This window comes from Drosophila tropicalis, unplaced genomic scaffold, assembly GCF_018151085.1.
Source record: "Drosophila tropicalis isolate 14030-0801.00 unplaced genomic scaffold, ASM1815108v1 contig_158, whole genome shotgun sequence".
NCBI lineage: Eukaryota > Metazoa > Arthropoda > Insecta > Diptera > Drosophilidae > Drosophila > Drosophila tropicalis.
Window position 1 is genome coordinate 9,044,459 of NW_027172602.1, and position 22,260 is coordinate 9,066,718.

The following is a 22,260-nucleotide window of genomic DNA, read 5'->3' on the forward strand; positions in this document are numbered from 1 at the left end:
GGAAATAACATTAACGCTTAGTAATTTTGTTTGTTTTTCTACTCCTTTTTTTTTCGTTTTTGGTTTCATCACGCTATTTAATAAATTGTTATCTCGCTCTAACTCCAATCTGGTATATTATAGTATGTCTGGTGTGCTATGCTTGGGTGTTTTAGGTATGTGTTCAATTTTTGTTACTAGTTGTTGTTTTTTTTGTTTAATTTGCTACTACTCTTTTTATATAGCACAAAATAATGAAGATCAATTAACTTGGTGGTGAGATTCATAGAGATTAAGATGATTCATAGACTCTATAGCTTTCTATATGTCTTTCCTTTCATAACTTTCCTTTTTTCTTAGTGTGTGTGTGTGTGTGTTTCTTTTTGTTTTAACCTTCATGACTGGCAACTGACTCTAGATCGCTATTATCCTCACTGCCTGTTGCCTCGGTGGGTTCGCCCATGGCTACACGAGCATACTCATCCGTATCAATGCTTTTGCAGAAATGTATGGCATACTTGAGCTTCTCCAAAAGTACGGCCTGTGAATTGAAAATAAGAAAGGGTTTTATTTATGGAAAAAAGTTCCTTATATATTGTTACTTACTTTGCAGGAGTAACGCGGCATTTTAAGCAAAAAGAAACAGGTATAACTCTCGGGTAGAAAATGATCTGGCGGATTCTTTTCCAACACCTGCAGCACAAAGTCACGACCACGAAAATCTGCTATGGTACGTGGCAGACGAGTGCGTCCCCATACAAAGCGCAGGAAGAGCGAACGTTCCTAGAAATGAAAATGGAATTAAATACTGGCTAGTTTTCAAGTTTCCCTTGTGGCTATCTTACCTGATTGGTAAACTCTTCCATTACGTCCCAGAACCAACTGACCAGAGCCGAACTGGGATCAAAGCCTTTGTAGGTGGCCACAGATTTCAGAAGACCCAAGGGTATATCGGGCGAGCCACAGACCATGGCTTGCAACTCGGCCGCCGAGAAGAGGGAGAGTAAAGGCACAGGTATCACCTTGGACATGCCATCACGAACAGCCTTTACTTGCTCATCGAACTCATGGAGACGGAAACCCAATGCTAGGCGCACATATTCTGCACGATTCCGTGCCGAAATATGTGTGTATCGGGTGGACAGAGGCACCTCATGCCCGCGGGCCGACGAAGTGGAGAATGGCAGCTCCAAAGTATTGAATAGCTTCGTATCATCATACATATTGCGAATGCAGAGTAAGCCGGCCACATAATCACGATCAACTTCTGTGAGGTCCGTTGGACGTAGAGTCTCACCGGTGAGCTGCCGCCACACTGGCTCCGCCAAACTGTTAAACGGAATAGAGATTAAGTGAGTATGGAAATCATTCGAATTGGTATAATGGACTTACTTGAGACTCAATGGTGAACCAGTTCGTACTGCAATACCCATAAGGACGCCCAAGAAACGGAACATATTCATCTGAAGCACCGAACCGAGTGTTGGGTCCAATAGGAAACAATCTCTATTGGCGCCCGCTTCGCCGCGTCCATTGGGTGTATTAATCAATAAGGGCACACTGCCATTCTGAAGCTCATCACACATCTCGGCAATTGACTCGCTATAACCGCCGCCACAATCGTCCACACTCTCGCCAACGAATTTCACCTTCCACACGCGGTGCGGCAGGGCCAGGGCCTCCTGGGTGAGTAGCGGCAGCTTCTGTACCATCTGGCCAAAGACACTCTTCATGCCATCAACTCCGGCGAGTCCATTGCAACGACTACGCGAACGCTTCACCTGAATGCGATTCAATTCGATAACAGGACCATGCTGCTTATCCCTCACCATGGTCGTCTGAATGACTTTGCGAAAGGCGGCTTCTTTGATATTATAGACAAGCACGTCCTTGAGGGCGCCCAAGCTAAGATCTCCCGAAATGGGCAACATGGCCAGGCATGGGCACAGGAGCTCCGAGAAATGATGCAATAGTATGAGTCGGGCATGGAGGGCTTCCGGGGCAAGATCACGTACCAGATCGTATTCCAGCGGTGGATTGGGCAACGGACGCAGACGTTCACTCAACTGGGATGTGGACAAGGCCAGTGTGTGGGCGGAGCCACAGGTCACTTTCACAATGTGTTTACCCTGGAGAGCGGCCACCAGGCGAGGTCTTTGTATGGCAGTTACCGTGCCATCGCCCAGTTGGCCCTCATCATTGTCGCCCCAAGTGTAAACTTCGCCAGCATCGCTGCAGGCCACACAATGCAACGATCCGGTGGCTATCGAGATAATCTTTTTGCCCTGCAGAGCTGCCACCTTCTTGGGCCGTCGCACATGATCCACTGATCCATGGCCCAAACGATGAAAGTCGCCCTTGCCCCAGGTATAGACGGCCCCAGATTTGGTCAAGGCCACTGAAAACTGCGAACCGCATTCCACTTTAATGACACCCAGGCCAGCCAGACTCTCAATCTTGTAGGGCAATTTGCAGCCATCACTTCCGCCGCGTCCCAATTTGCCATAGTCGCCGTCGCCCCAGCTCCACACATTATCATCGTCGGTGATGCACAAGGTCTGGGCATCGCCAGAACCGCAAGCAATATCGATGGCTCGGTAACCTAGCAGGGCTTCCACTAGCTTAGGTCTCAGCTGATCCTCCGAATCGCCATGTCCAAGTCGACCGTAACGGCCCTTGCCCCATGTCAGGACATGTCCACTGGATGTGATGGCCGCCGAATGGGCACTACCACAAGCAATATCCGCCACACTCATACCATTCAAATGTTCCACCAGCTTTGGCCGATCGTAGCTCATGCGATTCCCATGTCCCAGTTTGCCGTCCTCGCCCTCGCCCCAGGCATAAACTTCACCCTCGGTGGTCAGGGCCAAACAATGCTTGCCGCCCGAATTAACAGCAACCTTCTTCACAAAAACATGCTGCAATGAGCCCAGGAGTGTTGGTATGGCCCATGAATCACTTCCGCCGACTCCCAGACGACCGCCAGAGCCGTAGCCAGTTGCAAACAGTTTGCCATCCGGTGTCACGGCGAATAAAGACTGCTCTCCTCCTGCCAATTGGACAGGGCGCAGCAAACTCAATGCCTCACATGGCGTTGGTGTCTTAATGCGACTTCCCTCCAGGCCACCGAGTTGTCCGCGATGATTGTGCCCCCCAGCCGTAGATTGTGCTTGCTCCGCCCCAGCTTAGAGCCCAGTCATCGGGTCGACGATTCAACCACTGCAACAACTGAGCATCATGCGGTCCCTGGAACAGCGTGTGATCCTCATGAAGCAACACACAATCCTGCTGCTGGTTTATCAAAATTCCGGCTCTGCCGTCATAAGGGCCAGCGGAAGTGGCGTCGACTGTGGCGGCGTCACATTGCTGGCCGTACTCGATGTTAGCGAAGTGGTTGAATTTATTAACGATGCTCCAGGTGATTGTCCGACAGCAGCTGGATTTGGGAGCATTTCCGCGAATTTTTTACGAACCTCGAGGCAGAATGGACGCGGCAGTTCTGTGCGGCGTATTAGAGATTGGGCAACGCGTACGGCGATGCAATAACGCTTGAACCAAGCCCATTTGTGGACATCACCCGTCGATGAGGACGAGGAGGTCCCAGATGCTGCAGAAGCTGAAGACGTGGTGGCCGCCACCACAGCCGCAACTGCCGATGCGCTGCCCGAGCCAGAGCCGCCCGATCCAGAGCCAGATCCACAGCCAGATCCAGAGCCAGATCCAGATCCAGAGGTGGTAGGCAATGAGGCATCCAATTGCATATCACAAGCCAAAGCTGCAAGAGTCTTGAAGTAATCCGAATGCATTAGATGAATCCCGCCCCGCACTTGCGGCTCCTCGTATTCATATTGACGCAAAAGTTCTGGGATCAGAGGCTGGAGTATGGCTGCCAGTGTTGGCTCCTGTGGTTTCGGTGCCTGTTCCAGCAGCAGAACAGCGTGGAGTTTCTTCAGAGACCAAATCCTCTGGGCAGTGGTCAATGCACCCAATTGGGCGCAAGCAGCCAAAGCTGAGGCCAAACGTATTAAGACACCCGGTTGTGTGGGCGCCAATCTGGAGTCAAGCAATGCCATCACCAGGGCCATGGAGGGTTGCGAGAGTACAGCTCGATCGGATCCACCCTCACCCAAGGTGGCGGCCGGCATAATGGCATGTACCCAGAAACGCCAACCCCAACCATTCACTGAGCTATCCGAGGTGAATTTCCAACGCAGCTCATCGCCGGGCACGCGTATTTCGGGTGCCCATTGCGCAAATTCTCGACCCGAACGCATGCCCAGGACACGGCCGGCTCCATCCATTATGACTAGCGGATCGTTGCGTTTCTCTGTGCTACATTGGCTATCGAATTCTAGTCGCAGCATTTCGGCTCCCGGTATACGAACTGCTCCCGTAACATTTACATTGTCCACATACGGATGACTGCTCTCTTGCATTACGGGTTTGGGCAATTTACCCAGACAATGCCGCGATGTGCACAGATCCTCGAGTTCCGTGATGCAGGTCTCTAGTAGCATGGCTCCAATGGCCGGAGCACTCAAACCTAAAGAGATCAAGGTGTCGGCTATAGTTTGCGAAGTGCTGGCAGGTCCACAGCGACCGCAAACCGAGAGCTTGAGGAGTTCCACCAAACTTTTGGCCTCCGGTTCACCCAGTAGGCCACCAAAATCATCCAGACCGTGCGCATGACTTATTTGAGCCAGCATTTCCTCCTGTTGCGTCATAGTGGCGGCCATCACGGACATGGCGCTGGCCGACATACGCGAGTGTTTGTGCTGTTGCAATGCCGAACTTGATAGCGATCCGGACATGGAAAGGGAACCCGTAAGACTCTGGAAGGCACTTAATGGCCCAGCATTAAGACTGAGTAGCGTTCCACTTAAACCAGCGCCAACTCCGGTTGCAACTCCAACCATGTCCAATGGAATATCTGGACTGTGTTCCTGCAGGGCCATGTCAGTGGCATCTGCCGGAGCCTCGCCGCCTCCTTGAGCAATGGGCTCAGCCGGCGGTAAAGGTGCTCCAGCCAAAGTGACGCCAGTTAATTGATCCTCGTCGCCTATGCCTATGCCTGTGCCAGTTCCTGCCGATGTGCCCGCCGTGGCTCCTTCCCCGACGCCTCCAATGACGGCGCCGCCGCCACCGCGTTCCTTATAGTTAACTTTGCTATGACTAGTGAGAGCGGCCACAATCAATTGACGGGCCTGCAATATGCTCATTGCTCGCAGCACATGACTCAAGGCCGCCTGTCGAGCTGCCGGCGATTCCAAGGCCAGAGATTCACTTAGACTTGCCATAATGGTGGATTTGCCTTCGCCTTGTTTCTGCTGTGCTGCGGCACTGCTCGTCTCTGTCTCGTAGATCCCTAGGCTACTGCCACCAAGGGGATCCCGAGTGCTGCCAAAGGGGACGGGGCCACGCTTCTCCTCATCCAGACTGGCATTGGGCAAACCCCAGGCAATCGAATGCGAGCTGCCACAGGCCACGCGATTCACAAAGACAGCGTCCAATCCGATGACCAGAGCCGGCTTCTTATTGACAAACGTATTACCGCTGCCTTGTTGACCATGGTCGTTGTCACCCCAGGCATAGACTTGGCCAGCATCCGTGACCGCCAGACAGTGTAGAGCCCCGACAGCCACATGAATTACCCGGCGTCCGCGTAGTCCGCCAATGGGCTGCGGCTTGCGCACATGTTGATCACCTCCATGGCCCAACCGATAGTAATCTCCCTTGCCCCATGTCCAGACCTCGCCAGCACGCGTCAACGCGAGACTGAATTGTGCTCCACACTCTATCTGGATGACACCGATGCCGGATAGACGTTCGATTTCGTGTGGTGTAGCCGATCCCTCGCTGCCGCCGCGTCCCAACTTGCCAAAGTCTCCATCGCCCCATGAGAAGACGGCCCCGTCTTCGGTCAGTGCCAGAGTCTGGGCATCTCGACTACCGCAAGCGACCTGAATGACCCGCCGTCCGGCCAGGGCAGTCACCTGTTTCGGTTTTAGTTGTGTAGCGTTGTCACCATGGCCCAATCGGCCGTACTCGCCGAGTCCCCAGGTGTAGAGTTCACCCTGACTGCTGATGGCTGCCGAATGCGAGGAACCGCAGGCAACATCGCGTATCTTCTTGGCCCTTAGGGCTTCCACGAGACGAGGCTTGTCCAATGTTGTGCGATTGCCATGTCCCAGTTTGCCATCCTCACCTTCGCCCCATGAGAATACTTTGCCGTCGAGGGTTAGGGCCAAGGCATGTTTGCCGCCAGAATGAACTGCTACCTTCTTCACGACATATTGATGCAAAACGGGCAACTGATGGGGAAGGGGCACATTGTGGGTTACACCCAGACCGAGGCGTCCATTCGTGCCTTCGCCACATGCAAAGACTTTGCCATCTTGACTGACAATGAACAAGCTTTTTGATCCACCCGATATGTGAATCGGGCGCAGACGACTTATCGTTTGTGAAAATGTGGGAACTTTCACTTTAGATCCTTTCAGGCCTCCCAGTTGCTCCTTGTCGTTTAGGCCCCAGACCATTACAGTGCATGGCAATTCCTGGTCGGCAGCCACCGACTCACCAAGCGATGTACTTGAACTAGCGGCTGTTCCAGCTCCCGCTCCAGATCCCGTACCGTTTCCTCCTGCTCCGCCTTGATACTCGCAGGCCAAAAACTGGGCATTGGCCAGGATATGCTGCAAATCTGGCTGCTGTCGCCGGCCAATGAACTGAATGCCATGAATCTTACATTGAATGCCATTATTTTGGCACTGCTTGACGACAATTTCGATCCAGGGATAATAGGTGGGCACCTGCTGCATCAACACCACTTTGCTGGCTCCCGATGGCACGGGAATCCAGGTGAACTCCTTCAGGGTGTCCACACACTCACCCACACGTATCTCTAGCAGCGATGGCATATGGGAATGATCCTCGGGGCTGACTTTAATCGCCAAACTGTGCACCAAAATGCGATCATGCAGCTCCAAACGTATCCAATGCCGACACGGGCCACTGGAGCAGCTCTGCCAAAGTTGACTGCCCGTCGCATCCAGCAGATGCTTTGCGGCCGCCTCATTGGAACTGACGGTAAGGGATCGAATACAACGCGACCAATCCTCAATGAGATCACTTGGTGTGGCTTCTGTTACATTGGCAGCAGCGTTTACCGCCTGGAACGGTGGTGGCGGTCCGATCAATTCCACTTCATTGATATGACCCTGCCAGCCAGGCAGATCGGGGAAATCCACTGTCAGCTGCTTGCCCCTTACGGAGCTCACTACACCGGATGCAGTGCGCAGTTGCATGTTAAACATGCCATAGCGGCTTGACGAGCGCAGCCGGACACGTGCGCCCACCACAATCGGCGGTGGTCGTGGCAGTTGAGCGGAGAGGCTATCTCGCGCTGGTGGCGCATCAACCAATTCGATGTGAACAAAACAAACCCAGTAAGTGCTGCCATGATTGCGCCAATCCACTTGCACGTTGAGATCATGCAGACCTTCGGTGTCCACAATGAGAACTGTACCCATGTCTCCTTGCTTAATCTCTTCGAAATCGCGACAGCAGCGCACAGTCATGCCTGGACGAACCAGGCCGCGTACATAGAGAGCATAATGATCAGCTGTTTGGAAATCCTTGCGAGATTGAAATTTAATGGGCATAGCAGCAGCAGCTGCAGCTGCAGCGGCAGCAGATGCTGTCGGTTGTCCTTCCACTGTGTCGGATGAAGAGGCGGTTGTGGATGTGCATGAAGAAGTTAAATTCGAATTCGAACTGGGATATTCAATGTCTGAATCGGGCTCTGGTTCAGGATCATTGGCCGTTGTAGCGGGATCCTCTTCAATTGTATTGGCACAGACATCGGGATGTTCGAGTATCCATTGAACTATTTGCTCTGGTGTGGGCATTATCTCGGCTTGCAATGAAAGCTGATTGAGGGCCAACTCAACGGTGCGCCTTGTGAATCCCATTTCCATAATCTGTCCAATCAATTGGGCATCGCTGGCTGCTGGTTGACTTGTTAGTTTTGGACGTTCTTGACTTTGCTCCGACTGCGATTGTGTCTGCTTAGTGCCCGCCACATTGTAAACAGGAACGCCATGCACCATTGTTGGCTGAGGCGGTATTGCCAAGGCTGTGGACAGCATCATTCCATCGGCTGTGGAACCGTCGCGAAGATCTACATGTGCCTGATTAGCTAGAGACTGCACACAATTCAAAGCTGCAGTGGAAAGATCCAAATAATTGTAGCACGCTTTGACTGGCGATGGTTGGGTGGCTCTCAGGAGGATGCATTGAATCAGTAGTTGAGCATCCTGACAGCTGTTGCTACTTCTACTGCTACTGGGCGATAGTTGGGGCTCCTCATGTGACTCATCTGCATTAGTTCCAGCTCCTCCTCCTCCGCCTCCTCCATTCGTTTGGTCTACATCCTGGACATAACAGCCAGGAGCACGTTGTTTTAAAATTTTACGCAAAGCAGCCTGATGTCTGTAGAGCACACTGTTGGTATGAAGTACAGCTAGATGGAGTTGCTGCCTGCGTAGCTGAATGAGATCCAAACGTCCCTCTGGATTGCCTGTGGTCGGTAGCAGGTCCCTCATCTCGGCATTGGGTCCATAGAGAAGTACAGTCCAGGCATTTAAAAGCATTTCATTCATGGGCAGGCGACTAAGACTGAAAACACTGTGATCCAATTGCGGCATCACTGTGTTTAATGGAACTTTAACAAATGCACCACCACCACCACTTGCACCACCTTGAGCTTGGGCGAGTAGACATCTGCCTTTGTGGGTAAAACTTGCAATAATCATGTGGCTACCCTCGTGAAAGCATTGAAGTCCCACGCGTGGACGTAAATCATAGCCACCCATGGCACTTAGGACGCCTAGCACAAATATTTGCTCACTGTCCAAAGGATTCGAGCAGGATGTTTGCTCGCCCAGCAGTTCAGCAGCAACGCATAGCTTTTGTGCCAAGAATGAGTTGATCACAGAATTCCAATGTGGCAGAGTATGCAAGCGACGCAGCAGCGAGACCAATTCCTCGGCCACACTTCCCGAATGGGAGGCAGTGAGCAGAACACGGGCTTTGCCCTCTGCACTGGGCTGCAAAGTAACATCACCCGGACAATGAAGAGCAATCCGGCCGAGAGTGGCAAACAATTGACGGACAAGTGGGGCCATGCGTGGCTCCTGCTCAACAGTCCACTGGGCCAATATGCATTGCAGCAGACGTAGACAATGTAATTGGCGATAGATGCCACGTTCACTGCCCGCCGGTTGTTCCAACAGTGAGAGATAATGTGCCAACCAGCTGGGAGTACTCAGCTCCAAACAGAGCCGAGGACAGTCACCTGAAAAATGGATGTATCATTAAATAAAATTGACATTCATTCATTCGTTCTTCATTCTTACCTGCAATGGCTCTAATAAAGCCCAAATTTAGCCAGCTAAGAGAATGGGCCACATTCGCTAATGCTGGCTTGGGATCAATGATGGCTCTAAACATACTAGTCACTCCACGTAAAGCATGCTTATCCAATTGGGCGCCATGCATGCCGCTTCCCACCGCCAAGATCTGTAGCAATTTGCTGGCACAATGTCTCAGCAATTTGGATGGATGCGATTCACTGGTCGGTGACAATTCCATTCCTACGCCCACGGTACCAGCTAGATCTTCTCGATCCGGTTCTGTTGGCGAAGCCACATTCAAAGCACTGTCAGCCAGCTGAAGATCATATTGACCCTCCTTGCCCATTCGATACGAGTTGGTAGCTCCCGTATACCATTCGACACGCACCCATCTAAAACCAAGAACCAAGATAGTGTTAGCCGAATGTTTGCAAAGTTTCCGTTTTTATCTGCTTACCCATCCTCGCCGACTTCACTGATAATGCGTCCTTCACCCGGTGGATTACCATCTTGATCACCCCATTTCCAATCGGATCCGCGTACAATTCTTGTACCAATTTTCATTAGTTTAGCTAGATCCGGTCCACTTAGTTGAGCCTTACTGCATTTCTGTTTCATCACACTGTCCTCGTAGAGTACACTTAGTTCGCCATTCATTTGATTACAAGGCACACCCGGTTCACCACCAGTTTGGGCTAGCAGACCCAAAATAGTTCCCAGCAAGCCGGAATTAATGAGCAGGCCGAGCTCATTGGGCCCCAATTCTTTGGCCAGCATGCCAAAGACACTAAGCAGAAATCGTGCCCTTGGTAGACGCTTCAGAAGTACATAGGTACTGAGGTTTGAACTATCTTTGCCACGAGTAGATCCTTGCTGTTCTTGATTCACCAATCGTCGAAGTTCTCGGACGGACCAGTCTAGCACACGGGCTTGGGCTAACAGAAGACGGGCTTTTTGATAGGCACTCACCATATTCAGTTGCTCGAGGACATGCAAAAAGCCGCCGGAACCAGTTGACGATTTCAAATGTAGTCCCAAAAAGCCATTGAGAAGACTATATTGAGCCGCATCCAATAGGCCATGCAGTTCAAGCAGCTGCTGAATCAATTGCAAACCGGCAAGACGTAGTTGAAATCTTTGCATCTGGCAGTACATGGCACGACGAGCCGTCTCCACATCACAATTATCCTGCAAGGCGAAATCCACAATGTCTTGCATGAGGACAGCATCGAGTTCACCCTCTCCGTAGACCTGTCGCTCGTTTAAGCGACGCAACAATGTCTCTTCCTCCTCTTCGGCTTCCTCCTGCTTGGCGATGGGATTGGTGGGTTGGGGTTTTTTTTCCTGTTCCTGTTGCTGTTGTATAGTAGCATTCAAGAGATCCTCGGGCTTGGCAGGTTTTCGAGCTAAACGCAATTCCTGCAACAGACGCCGCACAAGCAAACGGAATCGAGGCATTCTTTGTAATATGGGCAGGCGGCGTAATCCACGTTGCTGGGGACTTATAGCAGGACGCACTTCATAGAGTAGAAACCGTAGACGCTCCAAAATGGGAGCACATACTTCCTTGTAGCTGCGATTTAACTGCTGCCGCGTCCTCACCACCGACCATTTGGTCTGATGCACCAAGCCAATAATTTCACCCAGTTGCTTAGGTGGCGGTAGCATTTCGCCCGTTTCCACACGCTCGAGGGCATTTAAGACCAGCCCACCCAAGCATTGATGTCGTATGAGCACTGCACTAAGAAGACGCTCCAACTCCTGTACTGGATGTTCCGTAGCAAATTCCTGATGCCACATTAGATTATGGGCTTTGCAATAGCATTCAGTAAGGGTTAACCAAGCGGCCACGGGCGGTTCCGATAATCTAGCCTCTGCCAGGCCACTTATAAAGCTATCAATCCGTTGCTGCAGCTGCGATCTGCCCGTACCGAGTTGTTGTTGAAGAGGAATCAACGGTGGTGGCAATTCCGTGGGTGTATTCCCCGCTGTACTATGACAGCTATGACTGCTGCGAGCCTCACCCTTCTCCTCATCAAATGGATTCGTTGGCTGGAGCAGTAACAGGCCGCCACTGAGTAAAGCTGATTTGTCCAATTTGGAGCATTGCAGCTCGGCAGGCTGCAACGAAGGACCACTGCACATGAGATTCGCCACTAAACCAAGTAATTGGGCTAAAGCACACTCGGAGCTGAAATGGGTAAGACGACTGGGTCCAGACGCAGTTGGCTACAAGAGACAGAAGAAAGAAATTGAACATTATTTTGAAATATAATTAAAATTTATTGCCCCTTTTACCTTTTCATCGTTCATTGCCTGAACTAGATATTTGCCTAATTTATGATGCTGAAGAATATGCTCCATGGAACATCTATGCGATTGATTGCTCAACTCTGCCGTCAAATCTTTACCCAATCCTGTTTCCAAAACTCCTCGCAGGCTCTCCGAAGCTGTTTCCATGCTGTTAAAAAAACAAAAAACACCAAATTAGCTGCAACTTCTGATTCCTATCAAGACTTACCTGTAGTTGGTTAGATCACAAACATATCCGGCTAGTATAATGCAACGATTGCCGTCTAATATTAAATTGTCCATGTCTGTTTTGCGCACATAGTAAGTTTCGGAATCCGCTGGCGGAGTTCCACTTTTTGGACCACCACGGCATATGATTCCTGGCCAACCCATATCATCGCCATCGCGCAATTCTCCCTCACCTAAAGCTCGATTCAGCCTGTCGAGGACACGCAGAAGGGGTAAAAATAGTCTAGCCCATCGCAGACTGGCCAAGCATTGGGGCCGATCTCTTTTAAGAAGCACCAGGCCAACCAGCAACTCATGGAGCAGGGCGTCCGATATATCTGACTGGAGTATGCGACTTAGATGACCAACAGGATGATCACCAGCATGATCTCGATACTGCAAGGCCAATTCGTGGGCTTGTTGCAGTGTGGACACACAGGCGGGAATAAGGCTATGTAAATATTGGACAAGCAAAGCTTCTGCTCCAGTGGTCTCCTCCTCGGCGTCAGCCTGATGGATGTAGGCGAGTAGTAGACGCTGAAAACGATGTAGCAGGCTAAGACTGGGACTTCGGCTCGGCTCCAAATGGCAGTGGCCCGGCTCCTGTTCTTCTTGCTTCTCCTTTCCGAGTGATGGTGATAAACGGGTTTGGGTCAGAGCTGCATTATTGCCCAGAAGCCGTGTGATCAGCTGAAGAAGTGGCAAATGAATGCCATCGCCGCAATCGGCAGAGCAGGAGCTACTTTCAAGGCGAATTGCATGCTGTAGAGCTGATTCCAAACCGCCTTCGGCCATTAGAGAGCTAACCAAGAGATCGGTCATGAATCGATGCCCTGCTGAAGAAGCTTGTCCCGGTTCAGAGGGTAACAAAGACGTTAAAGTTTGAGCCCGCTCCGCGGCTGTTGGCAGCAAGACGCTCCAACCATCCTATAAAAAAATAAGAAGGAATTCAATGTGTTTCTGCAATGTTTTTTAAGTGATTATTTTACCTGGAGAGCCTGTTGCGCGGCCACTTGGATGGTGCGCAACACTTGGCTGCCGCCAGCGAGTGTGAGAATTCGTGTTTTGAGACTACTCAGCAATCTGCCACCACTGCCCAGACCCACTTGCCGCGGATCCAGGCCATTTCCAATTAATGCCAATAATTGGAGACGCAAAAGATTAAGGCAGGCCACAGCAATGCATTCGGATTCTTGATTTGGTGTCTGGCGATTATCCTGGCTGCTGCACATGCTAAGCAGTTGATCTAGCAGTCGAAACGTTGGCTCACCCAAATCGATAACAAATGGTGCCCGCAAAGGCAGACCCTGTTGTGAGCTCTGTGTCCAGATCAAACTCTGCGAAGCGGTGCAAGCTATTCCACTGGCTGGCAGTGTCGGCAGGCCAACCAGAATTGGCAAACGGAGCAGCGGCTCGCACGAGACTGAGGAGGGGCATATTTGTTGGCTATCATTGCGACCCCAGCCAAAGACTTCGCCGCAGCTGGTTAAGGCCAGACAATGAGCAACACCCACAGCAACATCCACCAGACGTTTGTGCTAACAGGAGAAAAAATAAAAGGAATTCTAGTTACACAATTGAGATCCTCGGTGAGATGAAGAGGAACTCACCTGCAGACTGCTAACCAATCTCGGCACGCTACAACCCAGGACACTTCGTTCCACTTGCTGGTGACCCAAGCAGCTGGCCTTGCCCCAGCTATACAAGTGACCCTCTGTGGTCAGTGCCATTGACGATTGGGCTCCCGCAAAGATACGTTGTACGCGTGGCAGTGTTTCCACCAGTATGGGTTGCAAACTACTATTACAAGTTCCGTTACCCAACTTGCCATAGTCACCATCGCCCCAGGCATAGACAAGACCCTCCGATGTCAAGCACAAAGAGTGGGCGTCTCCACTACCGAGAGCGACATCAATAATCTCATATTCGGCTAAAGCCATCACAATGGCGGGCACGCATTGATCATCCGAATTGCCGTGCCCCAAACGTCCATAAGTGCCGCGTCCCCAAGTATAGAGATTACCACTCCAAGTGATCGCTGCACTATATGAGCAGCCACAGAAGACAGCTTTGACGCAACGATCTAAAGCGGATATCTTTGTAGGCACAGGCCTGGCATGAGTATCTCCATGGCCCAACCGATGATCTTCGCCAGCTCCCCAAGAATAGGCATTACCTATGAAATGAATAAAATCAAGGATTACAATCGAATCGATTTAACATTATATGGCACCAACTCACGATTGCTGTCAATGGCTAGGAAATGTCGTCCCTCACAATGACCCGCTATGCTCAATATTGTCTCCTGGGCAATTTCCTCAATCGGCTGTGGCTCCAGTTCCGGTTTGCCCAAACGCCAGTTATAGAGTTTACCATCTTGGCTGAGTAGGAGCAGTAAACTCTCATTGCATACGATCTGTTTGACCTGAAAGCGGCAATTCAAGAGTGGCAATGGATCCTGACTGGACCAACTTGGGGTCACGGTCGATGGTTCGGCACTGAAACCCGGTTGCTCTTTGGACAATGACGGCCAACCTAAGGCATAGACTCGCTGCTGTGGAGAGTTGGGAGCGGCAGCGGGGGTAGCACTATTAAAATTATTTCTCAATAGACTTCTCGGCATTAGAGGCTGCACCAGTCGATCCAAATGAGAGATGATCACAACAGCGGCACGACGCAAATCCACAATGGCGGAACTGCTTTTGGGCAGCATCAGGAAACGCAAAAAAGTCTCCGTGGCACTCACCATTCCCATACAAGAGGCAGCGGCAGTTGCTGAAGTGGCCGAATCTACACCGTTGTTCAGTGTGGTGACTGCTCCAGCTCCTCCAGCAATTTTTTGGTATCGCTGCAAAATACTAAGCAATGGGGCACCCGTCTTCTTGGGCATATCACGATTATCATTGCCTGTTTTATCCTTATCCCACAATAGTAGTAACAAGACCACACACTCCAAGGTAGCAGCTAGTGTGCCTTTTTGGACACCAAGTTCTAACAGGAGGCACAAAGCAGTATGCCGATCATTAAGTGGAGCCATACATCTGCCACCCATGGGGTCTCCAAGAGCCACAAGACGTAGAAACTTAATCGATCGTTCCATGACCTCCAGCCACAAGGGGGAGACTTCTGCGGCGTCAAAGAGTGTACCCTCGGGTAACTCTTGCAGAGACTCCAGGGCCTCACTTAATAGTTCACTGCACATTTCCATATCCTCACCAGAACGCCAGGCTCGACGCAAGAAGGCAAAACTGAAATTGAGCGCAGCTCGTGTCCCGACGCGGGCAAGACCGAGGGCAGCTGGTTCAGTGGTTATTGCATCTGCCCGTTCCAACAGGGGTTTGGTCGTTTCTGGCTGGGGTAATTGCGTTTGACCGGGATTTCTTGGTGTTGTGGTCAAAACCAATTCCTTGGCCCTCTTCAGAGACACAAAGTAACGCTCATAGATGAATAGCTGCTGGCGTAAATGCTGTGCAGACAAACAATTTCCGGCAGCCCGCAAGGCTAAATCTTGCAGTTCATTAATTAAGGATCTCTGGCAATCTTGTTTGGCCTGCTGAGCCGGAGGTTGGCTCCATAGCCAATTGCTTAATATCAAATCGGTGGCCTGACTTTGATGGGCCGCCGCCTGCTGGGCTGCCTGTGAAGTCATCTTCTTGATGGCCGTATCCGAGTCGAGGGGACGACATCCATCACAGTTGCAAGCGGAGAGTGGGCCACAGTAGTCGGGCTGGCAGCAGGAACACTTTAATTGCTGGACACCGCAATAGTGCTTGCCATCGTCACCCAGATATGACAACTGACCGCGAGCGTTTATTAAAGGAGCTGCCGAGGATGAGACCAGCTCACAGTCCTGGATGAGATGATTCCACAATACTGCCGAGTCGGATGAGTTGCGCAGAGAAGCAATGAGATCGGCGCGCAACCATTTAACATCCAAATAGGGCAAAGGCCGTAGGTAGAGATCGGGCGATGGCAGTGGAGGGGAGGGGCCAGATGTCGCTGCTGCTGCAGCACCTGAGCATGAAGGGGTCGGAATGGGAGCGGTAGCCGATGCCATCCCTGTTCCAGTTCCCACTCCTCCTCCTCCTGCTCCTCCAACTGGTCGATTAAACATATTCGATTATTCTCTTTTGATTCTTTCTATTTTGATAGTCAATTCCCGAATAGGTTAACTACTTCTTAACTATTAGCTCGGCCCCCTTTGTCCAATAAAAACAAAGCTATAACATGGCACATTTTAGTTGCGGGGGCGACACGGCAAGCGGCTGGTGGGCCCAGGCTAGGCGGTGGCGGGTCAATGTCGTCACTCACACACACAAACACACGCACAAGTTTTCTTGAGAATGAATCGTAGTTTTTCCTTCCATTTCCACTTTTCACATTAATTGCGCGACAGATGAATTGCCCAAGGCTATCGCGCCATGTAATTTACAATAAACTAACTTAATATGACACACATTTAATTGAACTTTATAGAATTAAACGCTTTTAGCTAGCATAAATTATTGTTTATATTTTTTGGGTTCTTTCTTCTCTTTCTTCTTCTTACTAATATTTTGCTGTAAAACAAAACTGAATAACATTGCGCTTAACAGTGCCTCAACAGTCTTCCCATATGTAGATAAACACATGTAGATAGTTATCCAACTGCACAAAAGTATGCTATACAACTTTATAATTTATATGATTTATTTTGAGATGACTGTTAAAATAATTAACCAATCAATTTCCTCTGTATTTAATTTCTATTGTGTTGGTTGCTGTGAGTTGTTGTTGATAATGATAATGATTTTGTTTAAAAAAAAATCAACCGAATCGTCATCAATCTCGATCAATGCAAAATCGCTCGTACTGCCAAACATCCACCAGTGCCGCAGTATATTTCGTATCAGCAAACATCGAGTCGTCACAAATTCGAAGAAATGAAAGAATAATGCACTTGATGTCAGCAAAGCGCACGATGCCACAAATACCTCCTGGACAGATAACTGCTCAGTGCAGCCCTGGTTCAGATTATCCATGCACAGCAGCACCTGTACACAATTAAAGAATCGCAGATAAGCACTAATCAGCAAACGCAGCAGCCTCAATGGCTGTGCCAACGAGCGTACCTGCTGCAAAATGTTGTTGGCCAATGGCACAAGTGAGGCACTAAAAAGAAAATGCTTGACAATTAGGCCACAACAACGGCTGCAACAGAAGGTGCGCATCATTTGCTTCAGACTCGCATGATCCTCGATCAGGTCAAAGGTAGCATTGCAAATTTCACAACGATTGTCCCGGCGATGCATAATCCAGCGTTTCAAGCATTTCAGATGTACAAACCCCTGAATAATAATGTGAGTTTAGAATGAATGAAAAGCACGCCAATAGTAAATTGACTGTTTGGTTGGGAAAGGTTTTGCAAGCATGACGTACCACACTTCCCTTGCACTTGCAGGGACAACTGATGATCTCCATATCGCTACGATTCCAGCGACAGATACGACACGAGTTCCCCAAAGCATTGGCCGAATGTATGCTGTCCTGCAAAGATTGCGAAGGCAAAATGAATGGCAGTGTTCGCAAAACAGGAGTGTCACTGCTATCTACTCCGCCGTCTGTATCCGGTGATGTCTGCACAGAAGATTGCTCTGCTCCTGCTGCAGCTTCTAATGATGTGGATGGTGCCGGTGGTGGAGTGGCACGGCTGGCCACCACGCTATTAAATAGCCTAATGGCTGTTGCTTCGGACAAGAGATGTGCTTGCGTCTCATTTTGGGGCATGATTTGGATGGCAGATGAACAAATACTTTTGAGCAGATGGAACAGATAATGGCTTGCCGCGGTCCAAGATCCGTGTCCGTGGCCAATTAGTGCGTATGATGGACTTTGCGCAACGAGCTCAATTTTTGCCTAATTGACTCGAAACTTAGTACACAAAATTTTGCTCAGACATTTTTTACATAAAAAGGGGGAGGGGGAAAAAAAAAGAACTGAAACGTAAGACTTTCACTGCTTGTCTAAATTTTTTCTATACACTGACTATAGACATTAAAATGCTGGCCAACCTCGATTTAAAAAACTTAGAAATACACACAGTGGGGCAAACTACGAAATATGTATAGCATGCTTTTGGGCAGGTGAATTCAGGTGTTGTGAAATATATGTAGATCCCCCTTAAATTTTGGCTGCTTTTTAAAACAAAGTTTAAAATTATTCTAGAGTCTAATATCGTCCCTACTTAATCCATCCATGAGAATAAATAAAGTCGTACGTTATCATTATTAGTTAGATATACAATATATTTCACTTGATATCGCATTTTTATTTTACTTTTATACTTTTTTTTTTTTTTTGTTTTGTTTGCTTTTTGATTTTTAAGTAAAAGTTTTGTTACAATAATTTATTAGTACAAAAAAAAAAATAATAATTGAATAAATCAACAATAATTGAATAATTTTTCTTCCCTTTTTTTTCTTTAACAAATAATAATAATAGTAGTAGAAGCAAAATAAATTCAAAAGAAAGAAAATAATAATACAACAAAAATTAAAGAAAAAAAAACATAATTAAACATTTTAAAATTATTTTTGTTGTTTAATTCGACGACGAGCCAGCTGCCATTTTGTTTTTGTTTCTGTTTTTTTTTTCCTCTGGTTAAATATGTTTGTAGTAAAATATAAAGATATATATGTATGTATATGTATGTAGTTAGGTTGCGTGTTTAAGGTTAAACACGAAATGCTTGAAAACAACTGCTTGCCGATAATAGTCTGGAGCGGGGTTTGAGTAGTTGTGGGGATGCGTGGGGTCTACACCTCACTGACAATTGCGAAAACGACGATAAATACTTTGAACATAGACAAATACGCATTTCCAATCGGGACGACTCATCTCCACCATATCCTCAACATCCAGCAATGGGGCAATGCCTGCTTTTTCGCTATTTAAATTAAAAAATATACATATATATATTAATAATAGGTTCATTTGTATGTGTTGGTGTATATTGTACTTACTCAGCTACGCTAAAGGCCAGCTCAAAGTTTTGTCGTCGAGTTTGTTTGGTTAGTTTATTATAATCAAATGCATCTGGCAAGAAATGATGTATCAGAGCACAGAAGGCCAAGCCGTCTGACCAGCTCGAACTAAAGTTGCTTATTTGGACGTTCTGTTTGATAAGTATGCGTCAAGGACGAAGGAAACGAGATTTATATATGTGATAAGTATAAAGAAATCATAAATGTAGGAATATATTGTTGTATAAGGCTTTAACAATTTTAATTTTGTTTTATTTATTTTTTTTTTTTTATTTTGAGCGAGATTTAGTAAATTTTTTTTTTTTTTTGGTTTAATTCATGGCGTCTGGCAAAAAAAGCAAAAAAAAAAAAAAAATCAAGAATAAAAGAGCATTACAATTTTCCAGCCCCAAACAAAATACGAATAGAAACATACATACATATGTATGTATGTATGTATGTATCTATGCATTCATTATATGTATGTATGTATATGTAAAAAGCAACAACGGTTAAAACGGGCTCAGAAATAGCAGCGGAAACATTTCGCAATAACGGTACAACAAGCTAAGCTTCGCTAATGGCGTGCATTTTCATGGTTTTTTGTTTTGTTCTGGTATTGTATTTGTGTGCTTTTGAATGTATGTAAGTGTATGTGTGTGTGAGTGTGAGTGTGAGTGTGTGTGTGTGTGTATGTTTGTATGCTTTGATGAAAGCCTTTAAAAGTTTTTGTTTTTAGTCTTAATTTGGATTTTGTTGTTTAGTTTTAGTTTGTAGTTAATCGAAACGAGCGAGCGGCAATAACATAATCATAACATAACTGTCAATAGTTGTGGCTTTTGCGATTTGTTGTTGCAGTTATTAAGTTTTTGTTGCCCTTATATTGAGTTGTTTGGTTTGGCGGTTGTAGGGCGGGGGGTTGGGGGGGTGGGAATACCTCATATTCCTGCGTTTTGTGCTGACACCACTGCAGAAGTTGATCCTTGACAGTGGCGGCGCGCGCATTTAATGCCGGATCGGTAAATTTGAATAACGGTTGTGCTGAACCGCCTGGGGTCGTGGGTGTGCTTGTTGTTGGAGATGATCTGAACGGAGAATGATTCGAAGGTTCCGAAAAACGAAAAATGTAAGGAAAGGGGGGCAGACATTTTAGCGAAAAACTCACACAAAAGTTTTTTTTTTGTTTTTTTTTTTCAATTCGTAAGTGTAAGTTTAAGTGTACAAGTGTGTGTGTGTGTGTGTGTTGTGTATGTGTGTGTGTGTATTGTACGTGTATGTCTACATTTAAACTTTGTGTTAGCAAGAAACAACATAAGAAAAATCAAATAATTAGGACAAATAATTTTTGAAATACTCAAAACTAAAGAAAATTAAAATTCTCTAAACTTTTGCTATAGTTTAAACGTGAAGAGACAAAGGACAGTAAGATAAGGACCGTGACAAAAAAGAGAGAGAAAAAGAGAGTGAGAAAAAAAGAGAGACACACACAGACAGAGACTTCTAACAAATATACAACGTTTGTACAAGTAAATAGTAGAAAAATTTTTAAACCACCATGAAACTATTTAAAAAACTAAAAAAAAAAAAATCCCGCAATTCCGCAGTAAAATTTATTGTTTTTAGAACCCAAAACCAGATCATGACAAAAATGGATTACCGTGGGGTGAACGAGAGTTTTTGTGTGTTTGTATTGGTGTGAATGTGTGTCAAAGGAAAGCAAACATAATTTTGCCCCAAAATGTAGGCAATACTTTTTTGAATTCTGGCTAGAGACCTTCTAGAAACCACATGATGCAAAAAGGGGGTAAAAGGGATTTTTAAAATTGTCACGAAATTGATCGAATTGGCAAAAAGGGATTTCAAATTTGCTTCAAGTGGTTTATGGACGGTCCTTTTCCATGAGATCCATGGGATTAATTGATAAAAATGAATAAATTTAGTGATTTTAAAATGCGGTTCACTTTCCTTTTTCCTTTTATCTATATATGAAAGTATTTTAATTTATATTTTAATAAGTGTGTATGTGTGCGTTTGGTTGTATGTTAAGTAAGTGTTCGTATGTGTGTGTGTGTTTCCTTCTACATCATGTATGTATGTATGTATTGTTTGTATGTATAATGTTTGTATGTATGTATGGTGGTTTAGTATTTGTGTATATAGAATATATATTATCTTACTTTTGTGCCTGCTGGGCAGCGGCCTGTTTATCCAGCTGCTTAAATTTGGCCAAAGGTGAAATATTCTTTGAGCTCGCGGCGGCACTACCACTCACAGTCCGTGTGGTAACTGCAATCAAGCAATATATCTTTAATAAATATCAAATCTATATGTATGTGTGTGTGTACAAATCTTGTCGAACCTTTTGTTGTTGTGGTGGTGACAGTGGATCCGCCATCCTTTGACTTGGTCGCAGTGCGTTCGCTGGTCGTTGAGCTTTGCGTTTGTTGCTTTTGTTGTGCTGTATGAAGTAGACGGTTTTAGGAACGTTTTTGGTTTTTGTGTTTATTTTTTTTCAAAAATAGAAAAAAAAGAGAAAAAAAAGCAAACATTACAGATAATTAGTCAAATTGGCATGCACATAAAGAGAATTCAAGTAAATCAATTGGGTATATATATCAAATGGGTTAATTTGTAGATATATAAATCTTGACTTGACTTTTTCTTTTTTTTTTTTTTGGCAGGCACTACATAAAAAGAAGATCAAAAACATCCAAATAATAAGCGCTACTAAACAAAATTCAAATATACAAAAAAATATACAAATATATGTATGTATATATTTAAATATCGATATGAGATTAATAGTTTGCAATTTATTAATCTTGGCGCTAAAACACTGAAAACTAAAAAAAACACACACTAAACAATTTGCCGGTGAGATTATTTGATGGTGTGGCTTATCGTCGGTGTCGGTGGTTGGTGCCCGTGGGTTATGGCCTCTCTGTTGGCATTTCCAAACAAAACAACAACAGACAAGGTGAAGCAACGCAAAGGATCATGCACAACAAATTTATTTACACAAAACAAATAGAAAACAGATAACCAACAACAAATACAAAAGAAGGCAATACGGGTTCCAGAAAAACGTACGAACGAACATGCTAAGCGACAAGAGCAGATCAGCAAACTGAGCAACTGCCTGTCCCCTCCAACAGAAAAAAAAGGATAATAAGTAGTTCCGAAATTCTATCGTCGCCTTAAATTGTATTCTATATGTGTCTGTCTGTGTGTGTGCGTGTGTGTGTATTTCGGTACTTTTAGGCTCAGGTCACAAGTATTAAAGGAATCCAGCAAAAAAAAATATATATATGAAAAAAAGGTTTTCAGGAGGGACGACATGG

The 22,260-nt window shown here is 46.9% G+C and overlaps 3 protein-coding genes across 15 annotated transcripts in view; all 3 read right to left on the minus strand.

Moving 5' to 3' along the window:
• Positions 1–167: 167 nt before the first annotated feature.
• On the minus strand, positions 168–16,445 carry HERC2 (E3 ubiquitin-protein ligase HERC2). The gene is given in 13 exon segments (XM_068303805.1): positions 168–520; positions 586–762; positions 825–1,308; positions 1,372–3,134; positions 3,136–3,295; positions 3,331–9,340; positions 9,402–9,790; positions 9,856–11,627; positions 11,697–11,859; positions 11,920–12,845; positions 12,908–13,456; positions 13,529–14,094; positions 14,160–16,445. Coding segments are annotated over 13 exon segments (14,985 nt in total). The 5' UTR covers positions 16,033–16,445; the 3' UTR covers positions 168–367.
• Positions 16,446–16,589: 144 nt separating this feature from the next.
• On the minus strand, positions 16,590–17,931 carry LOC137586868 (uncharacterized). 2 transcript variants are annotated; one of them, XM_068303049.1, is made up of 4 exons: positions 17,511–17,931; positions 17,337–17,444; positions 17,030–17,245; positions 16,590–16,951 (listed from the first exon to the last, which is right to left on the minus strand). In XM_068303049.1, the coding sequence occupies exons 1-4, from the start codon at positions 17,682–17,684 to the stop codon at positions 16,664–16,666; spliced, it is 786 nt and encodes a 261-aa protein (XP_068159150.1). In that variant the 5' UTR covers positions 17,685–17,931; the 3' UTR covers positions 16,590–16,663. The 2 variants fall into 2 exon arrangements, with proteins under 2 accessions (XP_068159150.1, XP_068159149.1); XM_068303048.1 differs by having other exon boundaries at positions 17,337–17,930.
• A 545-nt stretch (positions 17,932–18,476) lies between these two features.
• Positions 18,477–22,260, minus strand: part of LOC137585185 (mucin-2) — a 37,735-nt gene continuing 33,951 nt past the window's right edge. For 10 of the 12 annotated variants that reach the window (XM_068300948.1, XM_068300887.1, XM_068300864.1 and 7 more), the window contains 5 exons: positions 21,279–21,377; positions 21,097–21,205; positions 19,857–20,004; positions 18,920–19,071; positions 18,477–18,843 (listed from right to left, as the gene is read on the minus strand). In XM_068300948.1, coding sequence (XP_068157049.1) covers positions 18,720–18,843; positions 18,920–19,071; positions 19,857–20,004; positions 21,097–21,205; positions 21,279–21,377 — 632 coding nt within the window. In that variant the 3' untranslated portion in view covers positions 18,477–18,719. Of the gene's footprint in view, positions 18,844–18,919; positions 19,072–19,856; positions 20,005–21,096; positions 21,206–21,278; positions 21,378–22,260 lie in introns of those variants that run through there. The other 2 variants (XM_068300896.1, XR_011033532.1) reach the window with 2 other exon arrangements.